Raw genomic sequence first — 11,450 nt, forward strand, 5'->3', positions numbered from 1 at the left:
ATATTTAATTAATATACTTTAGTGTTACCATACAGAGAAGATCCATGTGACTCTCCCTCTATTAAGTTCTACAAACTGTTCTTCAATAAATTCACAAACTTTAAAATTGTGAATGTTCTATTGGCCCACTTTAATACTTACAAGATGTCTGTTTTAAATTTGCAATGTAGCCATTATTCCTTTGAGCAATACAAACAACAAAGACTGTACAAAATGTAATTTTCACTTTCAACAACAAATGGGACGTGTTTATCAAAACTGAGATGTTAAGATTTAATAGACAGTGACCGCAAAGGATAACACACACACACACATATATATATATATATATATATATATATATATATATATATATATATATATATATATATATATATATATGGAATTGTATCTTGGGACAATAACTGAAGTTGTGCCAATGAAAGTCTCTTAACACTTAAAAAATGAATGGATTTAACCCCTTTTCACTTTGTCAGGAGACTAACACAAGCTTTAACATCTTATTACCAAGCCTGTATACAGTAATTTAATTAAAAATAATTAAGTCTGGTTTCACAGACCCCGAGATTAGCACTAGTCTTGGACTATCTTAGTTACTGTAAGATGACTTTAGTCAAGATGAGATTAGTGTTGTCATTTGCTCTGTATTAAAAAATGAACTGTTTCTGCTTGCACTCCAGTCCCTTCCCTCAGCTGGCACAGTCTCTGTATTTCTCGGGTTATCACTGTCAGGCACCCTTTTTTCTGTGGTTTCTTTAATGTAAATTGTATCTGTTGAGGTGTAACATCAAGAAAACAGTTTGAAAATGACCTTGTTTGCTCCAGGGATCTCTGATTTAAGCCAACTGGTTTTCTTGCTGTGTTTCACCACCAGTTCTTGGAAGCAGGATGCCGAATCCACGGGATCCAGCAGCCAGGCAGCGATTCTAGGATCCAGGACTCTGCAGTCAGCAACTGTGGGTGAAAGTGTCTCCGTTTCATTAGCTATTGTCTTGGCAATCCAGGGATTCAATTAGCAATACACATCACAGGTACGGCATTTCTATATGTCATGATTAATACAATTACTTTCTGACAATTAAAAACCTAAAAGAAAATAACGATGATTGTATTATTTGTGTAATCTGTAATCTGTAAAAAGCTAATCTTTTACTAAATTGTGTGTTTAAAGCTTAAAAAAAAAGTTAAAAAGAACCTTATATAAACACACATTTGTGTATCTTCATATACTGCATTAAATTAAACTTTACCATATTTAGCTATGGTTTCTATGTGGTAAAGATGTAATACGTGGAATTTCCTGATTTTTTTATTTTTTTTTATTTTTACAAGGGTACATCCTTCTGTTAAAAAAAAAAGTCTCATCTTGCTTTAAGTTTAAAATAAACTAAATCAATATTGCCTTGTTTCCAGTTGATCTCCTTTCTGTAGAGCTGCATTGCTGTTCGAAGAAGCTCCTTGGCTTTGAAGCAAATGACAGGCCGCTTGCTGCCAAGTATCTGAAGCAGCATTTCTCTACATGATATAAAAAAAAAAAAACAATAACCTACAAATATAATGGAATACTCAATGAGGGTTTTTTCAGGTCTGTTGAAAAGGATATTTTGAATTTGAGGCTTAATTCTAACTGCATGACTATCGATGGTGTACTGTTTGCTCTAAAATGAAATGTGGGCGTCATTTTTGACCCTAGCTTAACATTTGAGCCTCATGTAAGGAATATCACAAATATGGTCTTTTTCCATTTTAGGAATATCGCCCGGCTGTGCCCTGTTCTCTCTATGCCTGCTGTGGAGAAACTGGTCCATCTAGAATTGACTACTGTATTGCCCTGCTTGCTGTGGTTTCCAAAAGGACTGTAAACAAATTGCAGTATGTTCAAAACTCAGCAGCCCGGGTTTTGACTAGGTCTCGATCTGGTGATCTTATTACCCCAGTTCTGGAATCCTTACATTAGCTTCATATTGATTTTAAAATCTTGCTATTGACTTTTAAGGCCTTGAAGGGTGTGTCTCCCCTTACATCACTGACCTGTTGTCTTATTTACACCCCTAGACACAATTTGTGGGCCACTGAATCCTTCTGTGTTTTAAATCTTGCCTTAAACTTATTTGTTTAAACTGGCTTTTTTTTATTTAATGTTTGATATTTTTCTTATTGTCTATCTTTATTTGTGTTCTTATGTACAGTGCTTTGTGAAGACTTGCATGAAAGGCTCTTTAATAATTAGTATTATTAATATTATTATTATTATTATTATTATTATTATTATTATTATTATTAATTCATCATTGCCTGAATCCAATCTTAATCCACAGCTGGTGTTAGTAAAGCTATAGTAAACTCAAAATAAATGTATAACTATGTTTCCATCAACAAGACGAACAAATTTCTAGCAAACTTGCAACATTTTGCACAAAAATATATGCAAATCTTATCGCACAGTTAAACTGGATTCTAGCAAACAAACTGCTGTAAATAATAACGTTACAAACTTTAAAAAAAGGGTTAGCGCAAAAATTATCTTGATCCGAACAAGGGAATAAGAAGGAACAACGTATTTTCAATTTTCAATATATATACAGTGCCTTGCAAAAGTGTTCAGACCCCTGACCAATTCTCTCATAGTACTGAATTACAAATGGTACATTGAAATTTCGTTCTGTTTGATATTTTATTTTTAAACACTGAAACTCAGAATCAATTATGGTAAGGTGACATTGGTTTTATGTTGGGAAATATTTTTAAGAAAAATAAAAAACTGAAATATCTTGCTTGCATAAGTATTCAACCCCTGTGCTGTGGAAGCTCCCACTTTGCACCGATGAAAGAAATTGCCCTAATGAGGACACAATTACCTTACCATTGGCCTCCACCTGTGAACCATTAAAGTTGCTGTCACATTTTCTGGATAAAAACCCCACTACTGAAGGATCATTGGTAAGGTTGTGAATCTGAAGGAAAATGGAGACCAAAGAGCATTCTACAGAAGTTAGAGATAAAGTAATACAAATGCATAGATTAGGGAAAGGGTACAAAATAATATCCAAGTGTTTGGATATCCCAGTGAGCACAGTTGGATCAATAATCAGGAAGTGGACGCTGCATCACACCACCCAGGCACTGCCAAGAAAAGGCCGTCCCTCAAAACTCAGCACTCAAACAAGAAGACGACTTTTGAGAGAAGCCACAGAGAGGCCAACAATCACTTTGAAGGAGCTACAGAGTTCAGTGGCTGGGAGTAGAGTAATGGTGCACCAGTCAACCATATCAAGAACACTGGCCTGTATGGGAGGGTGGCAAGAAAGAAGCCGTTACTCAAAAAGTACCATCTGAAAGCACGTCTGGAGTTTGCCAGAAAGCATGAGAGTGACAGAGCTGCGATGTGGGAAAAGGTTTTGTGGTCAGATGAGACCAAGATAGAGCTTTTTGGCCAAAACTCAAAGCGCTATGTGTGGCGCAAACCTAACACTGCCCATGCATCAAGACACACCATCCCTACAGTGAAGTATGGTGGTGGCAGCATCATGCTGTGGGGATGCTTCTCATCAGCAGGAACTGGGCATCTTGTTACAATTGAAGGAAGAATGGATGGAGCAAAATACAGGAAAATACTGCAAGAGAATCTGCTTCAGCCCACTAAAAAACTGAAACTTAGGAAAATAGGAAATTCACCTTTCAGCAGGACAATGATCCCAAGCACAAGGCCAAAGCAACATTGGAGTGGCTCAAGAACAAAAAGGTGAATGTCCTACAGTGGCCCAGTCAAAGTCCTGATCTCAATCCCATTAAGAATATGTGGCACTATTTGGAAATTGTGGTCCACAAGCGTCGTCCGGCCAACCTGAACAACCTGGAGCAAATCTGCCAGGAAGAATAGGCCAAAATCACTCTGACACTGTGTGCAAAGCTGGTACATACTTACAATGCAATGCAGATTTCTACATTCTAATCCAGATATATTCTTCTCTTTAAAGTAGATTATTTAAAAAAAAAAAATGAGAATGTGCAATTGGTTCCCTATTAAAGCATTACAAAATGCTTGCAAAGGAACTCATCAGTCTCAGTACAAAGGGGAAATAAAGTCTGTCTTTGCGCAGCACAGCTGACATTTTGTTTTATTCTTTCTTCCTGCTTATTCCCAATTAATTTGATAAATTGAGACTTAGCAGCATTTCACCTGTGAGTTTAAAAGGGCTTTTACTGCTGCCAGGCACCCATCTCATAATGAACCGGATCCCTGGGACTTAAACTCCAACAGCCAGACTGACTGCCCTAGAGAAGCAAGTCAGTGCTTCATTGTAAAGACAGACTGTTAAAGCACACAGATTACCTTTCAAAAAAGCTCCTTTAATTAAAGCTTCAGTATACTGGATTGAGCTGTGGAGACACCACTGACTGAGTGATCACTTCACCCAAATTTGAAGATAAATGTACATTTTTAAATAATTATACACATTATGACATGCGCAAGAACAGATACAGCTGCAGCTAGATTTTAGCACTCAGATTCTCTTCAGTAGCAACACACCTAATCTCCTAACCATACATTCAGCCTCAATCAGTCAGTGTCTCTCAAAGCCAAAATACAACTAATACAAAATCTATATTTTGCCTATGTCATAAGCTAAACTAAAATACACATTATACTTTGCTTGGGTAATTAAGTCATAAAATGTAAATAGAATTGAAGTTTCTGGAGAAACTTCGTCTGTGTTGTAAAACGTGACAGGTCAAAAGTCATGGTCAAGGTCATTTTTGGATATGGCATACTTGGTTTCCTACATAACAAATTTAGTGAAAGCCTACTTTGGAGATTTGCAATTAAGTTTTTCAACTTCAGAATTCAGCACCACATGGCAATAATTAGAAGTTGGAATAAAGGCAAGATGTACTATTTCTCCATTGGCTTTTACCATGGCAATGGAAGTAATTATTAGGGCATCAAAATAGGTATTGGGAGGAGAGTGCTTGGCTTCTGGAATGCGACTACCACCAATTCGAGCATACATGGATGACATGACAACAATGACTACAACAGTAGCCTGCACTAATCGGTTGATGGGCAAATTAACCAATAACATTGAATGGGCACAAATGCAATTCAAGCCCACTAAATCAAGGAGCATCTCTATAATTAAAGGTAAAGTAGCAGATAAAAGGTTCAACATTAATGGTGAGGCAATACCAACAGTGTCCGAGAAGCCAGTGAAAAGTCTAGGGAGATGGTACGACGGGGATCTAAAAGGACACAGTTCGTGTTGGAGAAGTTAGACAGCAAGCAGTGGAAGGGTTGAAGAGCATAGACAGCAGCGCTTTACCAGGCAAACTGAAACTCTGGTGCTTTCAGTTTGGTCTACTGCCAAGACTGCTGTGGCCACTGACTGTGTACGAGGTTTCCTTGACAACAGTTGAGAAGCTGGAAGCTTTAATCAGTTCATACTTCAGGAAATGGTTGGGAGTTCCACGCTGCCTCAGCAGAGTGGGACTTTACGGTGAAAGAATACTGCAGCTACCAATCTCTGCTCTAACCGAGGAGTTTAAGTGCGCCAAAGTCCAACAGGAAATGACACTAGTAGATTCACGCGACAAATGCGTAAGGGAGGCAGCACCTATGTTGAAAACTGGAAAAAAATGGGCGGCAAAGAAAGCTGTGGAAGATGCTAAGGCTGTCCTTCGAATCAAAGATATAATGGGGCTAAGTTCAGCATAGAAAACGAGGTATTGGTCTCAGTTCAGCTCCTCCTACATGGCACAAGGCAACCCCAGCTCAGTGGAGGAAGGTGGTAGTCAATGAGATGCAAAAGCAGGAGGAGAGGATCAGGTGTGTAAAGGCCGTTTCCCAGGCCAAACAGGGAGAATGGATGAGATGGAAGAGTGTGGAACGATGCAAGATCAGCTGGCAAGACCTATGGAGAATGTAAAAGAGCAGGATCAGTTTCCTCATCAGATCAACATATGATGTTCTCCCATCACCACAGTACCTAAACCTCTGGGTGGGTGAGGATCCCTCCTGTCCTTTGTGTTCATCACCTGCAACATTAAGGCACATTTTGACAGGACGTAAGTTGGGTCTTAGCCAAGGACGGTTTACTTGGCGCCATGACCAGGTTCTGTGATGTGTGGCCTTAGCATTGGAAGACAAGTGTAACCTGACCAATAAGTTGCCACCAGTTCCATTAAAGCATTACACAAAAAAGACAATATTCCTCCATCCAGAAGAGCAACCACCAAGAAAAGGTGTTAAAACCAAGCCTCGTCCAGGACAAATGGAAGCTGCTAGAGACTGGAAGATGCTGGCAGATGTTGGTCAACGGCTTATTTTTCCACCTGAGATTGCCACCACTAACCTTCGACCAGACATTGTCTTGTCGTCTGGATCAGCATGTCTTGTTCATCTGGTAGAGTTAACAGTACCATAGAAGGATGCTGTGGATGAGGTGCATGAGGAAGAAACTTCGGTATGCTCAACTACCTGCTGAAGCGGAACAGCGAGGATGGAGAGTCCAAGTTTACCCAGTGGAGGTGGGTTGTCGAGGATTTGTGGCACACTCTACAACCTGGTTTCTCAGAGAAGTTGGGTTCAGTGGCCAAGAGTTGCATCGCATAGTGAAGAACTTATCTGAAGCAGCAGAAAGGAGCAGCAAGGCAAAATGAGCTGATCCCTGGAGCCAGCACTACACTTCAGAAATCAACACTAGACAGAAGGATATCTACATCATCAGATGGAAAGCAACGCAAATGGATGGAGACGCAGATAGATCACATTAGTTTACTGTAAAGCTACGCCTTAGTTGGTGCTTATCTTGGTGAGAGCAGAGTTCAAATCAGCATGAAGTTTAACATCTACTCTTATGTAATGGAAATCAAATCACAGGTTCTACAGTAACCATCACTCTACATGCAACGTGTAAGGCGCTATATACAGTCAAAACTGTGAATTGTCTAGTTTGACCATGAACGACAGCTTATAGCCATTACATTTTTTACATTACATTTTTTGTAATCCATATTTTGAAACCCCCTATAACATAAATATACAGATATAATGCAATAGCTATGGCAAATATCGATTTGATCAGTTGAAAGCTGTAGGAGATGCCTTGAGAAAAACATATCAGAAACAAGAATAATAATAATAATAATAATAATAATAATAATAATAATAACAAAGAAACAGAGAAAACAACCTCTAGCATTTTACAACGCAGGCAACTAAAATACAGTGGAAAAAACAGCAAATTCCATTTTGCAGGTTATGACTCCCATGTGCCACCTTGTGGTTTTGAAGTAGAATTACAGCTTCATTTTTATATTATTTGAAAAATGGATATAAATTCTGACCATGTCAGAAAGCAAGGCATGCAGCATGTTACCACAAAAAAAAACATTCAAGAGATAACAGTTTAGATTTGTTATGCAAACCAATAATGACTATTCTGGTTAAATAAATAAGAAAGATGTAATAATAAAATATGGAAATTATCAACTCACCTGGTAAACTGCCTGTGATCCTGTCCTTGTTGCAGCCAGGCAGGCCTCTGTTCTAGTTTTAAATAAATGTACTTTCCATCTGTGCCCATTGTACCAAAATTACCCACACTGCATCCTGCAGTCCCAGTGACATCAAGCCGGTTCTTCAATAACATAAGGAAACCACTAACTAATGGAGAAGGCTTCTGTAGATAAAGAGAATTGAAGTAATTGTAGCTAACAAAATAATTCCAGACATCTGGTATGTTTGCTTGCCTTGCCTTCCAGGAAGTACGTTACTACCTTACCTCTTAGGTCACTTTACCCCAGTAGTGTGTTTTGAGTCAAAGCAGGTTAAAGCTCATTTTCACACCCCTTTGGTTATTACCTCACTCTGGTTAATATCTGGTTTCATTTATATTTTGTTGCGGTAAAATAGAGGTAAATGGGTACAATATAGCAGCGAATACTGTTGTACATGTTGCCACACAATGCTATTTAAAACCCTGTGGGGCTGGGAAGCACAGTGGACTGCTAATAGAATATGAAGCTTTTCACCTGTAGGTTCTGTTCCATAAATTGTTTTAATGTCTTTCCCTAGTTAAGAGAGGTCATGGATTTGATTGTCATGAAGACTGAACTAACCAGGTGGTACTTCCAGGAAAGAAAGAAGTGAGGAACATTAGGGAAGCTCAAATTGCCACGTTCCATGCACTCCCTGCAGTACAATAATGGACTTTCCCAAACATTCAATTCACAGGACTTTCAATCTAGTTCCTTTAACAAAGACAAAAAAAACAAGTATTTCAAATTAGTCTACAGTACAAACAATACTAACCTGCTCTGTACTGAGCTGCGAGGTTCCATCCTGATAAACCATCGTCAGGACGATCGCTGCTGCCTCAGCCACCTCCTCCAGTACCCTAGATCTCTCCTCCGCATTCAGATTTGCAACATCACAGATTTGAGCGTCTGATCCCACTGTCAGCAGGGGTTTCCTGGCTACATCGTTGTTCTTTTGATGGTCTCCCGCAGACTGGCCCACGCAGCCTAGAGTCTGCAGTGGAGCCCACTTTACAGCCGCCTTCTTCGCCTTCCTGTCAGCCGCATTCTGCTTTCTTTTCAGGGTCACCGCTGTTTCCTCTGAACTCCTTGTTTCATCTCGACCAGGTGGTTTTCTGGCTCTCTCTGATCTCTTTGTTTGCTCTCCGCAGCAGTTCTGTATTTCTGGGCGTTCAGAAGTGCACCTTTCTGGTTCTGCCACAGCAAAGGGCGCATGTTTTTCAGCAGTTAGTTGTTCTTCTGTTAGGACAGCTTCTTTAAAGGTTGAATTCTCTTTTTCTATGTTCACATTCACCAGTTTGTTTTCTTTATGAACTTTATCTGAAGAGTCATTAACCTGTAGTGACGCACAAGCGTTATTTTGCAATGCATACTAAAACAACTACACACATAATTTGAACTATATACTCAAACAAATTAAATATATAATGAGGAAGCCTGGTGTCCTCAAGCTAATGGTTCTCACATTTTACTTTTGATGCATTGATTGTTTCAAGTGTAAAAGTCCCATTGCATAACAGTGGTAACATATTTGATACTGTAGTTTGGATAGTAAGTTATTGCACCACATATTCTTACCTCTGAGGCTCTTGTTAGAACTATTTCAGAAGAAATGAGAAAATAAACTTGGAGATGTTACAATAGCTAGAATATCCACCTACACAAAATCACATGCAGGAAAATCCAGCAGCCTACTTTAAAACCCATTAGTCACACAGCAAAAGCCACTGTGTCATAACATTCTAAAAGCAAAAACCCTTCAACAAATTCATTTCTAACCAGTGATGTGGAGAAATTCTAATGTGTCTGTAAATTTATTTCCTTGGGGACCTGATGGATTTTAAATAAAATTAATTTTAAAACCTTTGATTTTAAATTAGCAGCAATTATTGTTTCTCGCAGCTGGAAGTCTACTGGGCCACAATACTTTAAGAAATTGGTATACATAAGGGAAGCATATTTGCATTCACTGCTGTAGAACAGGCCTATGTATTGCCCTGGCCTTGTGGGGAGAGGCTGGCTTTTCATAACTCAGAGTGCAGCTGTGACCTTGGAGGCATGACAAAACCTTTGTTTCTGCCTAATAAGCTGTTTTGAGCCTTTATACAGACCATAATCAAATCAATTAAAACTGGTTCTAAAATCACTTACTTTTGTTAAAAGTGACATACTATAACTTTAGGTAAAGTGTCACAGCATGTCTAATAACACACTTTACAAATGCATCACTAGGTTTTTCCAGTTAAATTGCACAAGCTCTTATTGTTTCATCGGCCATCTGTTCTTCTCCATTATAGTATCTGTCACTTATGCTTCCTATTTAAATGGTGAAAGAAGTGACAAATCACTGAAACTGTCTGTAAACATTGTGTGGTTTTCCTGTGTTTAATGTAAGCCCTGAATCAACATTGGGTTAATAAAAACTCTTAAAATTAAGCTGTACATAGCTGGTGTACATCAGCAGTTTGCAATCTCCAGCCTTGTTGATAGACCTTGTGATGCGTGGGTATAGCGCTTTGCAGCCTGTGAGAACTGAGCAAAACTCATAGCATTTTTGATATTCTAGAAGCATTTTCATTCCGACACTATCTGGACAGAAAAATTAAGTGGGAACATATCAATATCAGTTTTCCAAATGACATGCTTCACATGTAGGTATGCATGCCACAGTCATTCTGAAGCAACATGGCATTTTGCTTTCCATCCCCACCTCAACCACTAGCTCTGCAGACCTAACTATAAGGAACTGACAGTGTGCTTAAAGTAGCACATTTACAAGTCCATAAATATGCAAATTCCAAATCATCTGGCTGTTAATCTGCATTTAAAATGAGACAGACAGCAGCAATAGGCCTACTCATGTTGCCTGCAGTCCATTTAGCATTCTTGGGCATTCAAAGTGGTAGACACTTACCCAGCTGAACACAGTCCTCAAAGCCTGGAAGCATAACTTGCATTTATTTGCTTGCTTTGATACTAGAGATGCATTCCTAAAAATCTTTACTTGGAAGTGAGCAGATGTGTCCCTCTACTGTGGTCAGCCATAGTTATCAGACAACAACATACAGGATTAAGCTACTGTACATGCACAAGTCACGCTGTGTACTGTATGTATCACACTTTCAGCACTTGCAACTGTTCTCTTGTACTCCACATTTTTTCAAAGAAGAAAAATGAGAAATAAGAACTTTAAGAAACTTTAAATTGATTAAAATATTCTGTTTCATTCTAGTTTTGTAAAATTAACTGAAGTCTTTCTTTTACATTTGACAAAAAGGAGCAAATGAAAAAGTTTTGGCAATAGTGTGTCTGAAGAGGCAAAAGGTTAAGGATTTCAATATGATGCTTTATTAATAACCAAATCATAAATTAATTTATATGCAGCATAGAATTCTGCGGTGGTCTCAACCCAGTGAGCTGTAATGTAAAACAAGGTGTCATGCAGAGGGAAGCTGGTTTCCAAGTTCCAGTTACCTTGTCATTTGCTAGGATGAATTCCTTTATGTTGAGCATTTCTGTCTGTGGCAGTCTGACAACTTGTTTTCCTGAAAACAAAGAAATGACAACTTTGAATTGGAGCTTACCTCTGAGGCATTTAATCACACATGCAAAACAAAGCTTGTGTAAGGAGTTTTCAGAAATTGTATTCATTACATTTTGTACAATTTTAAGCCTATTTAAAGATTTGCTGATTTTTTTTTTTTTTTGGTTCACCTGGCAAAATCACTGCCGCTTTGACTCCAGGTTAGTTAAACATGGTGAAGTGCGCCATTTGCCTTTGCATACTTTCGTTAAAGTCAATGTCAATAGTGACAACACATTTTTTGATTTATCAAGTAAGGTTTGGTATTCTTATTTTAATACAGAACATACTACTTCTCAGTCAAACTTAAGACAATTCCGGTATCAAACAT

At 38.4% G+C, this 11,450-nt stretch overlaps 1 protein-coding gene across 1 annotated transcript; it reads right to left on the minus strand.

Moving 5' to 3' along the window:
- Positions 1 to 7,490: 7,490 nt before the first annotated feature.
- On the minus strand, positions 7,491 to 11,049 carry LOC121326177. The gene is made up of 3 exons (XM_041269372.1): positions 11,011 to 11,049; positions 8,312 to 8,872; positions 7,491 to 7,679 (listed from the first exon to the last, which is right to left on the minus strand). Exons 1-3 carry the CDS (start codon positions 11,047 to 11,049, stop codon positions 7,491 to 7,493), a joined length of 789 nt encoding a protein of 262 aa, XP_041125306.1.
- Positions 11,050 to 11,450: the final 401 nt, after the last annotated feature.

The sequence above is a fragment of the Polyodon spathula genome, chromosome 2 (genome assembly GCF_017654505.1).
Source record: "Polyodon spathula isolate WHYD16114869_AA chromosome 2, ASM1765450v1, whole genome shotgun sequence".
NCBI lineage: Eukaryota > Metazoa > Chordata > Actinopteri > Acipenseriformes > Polyodontidae > Polyodon > Polyodon spathula.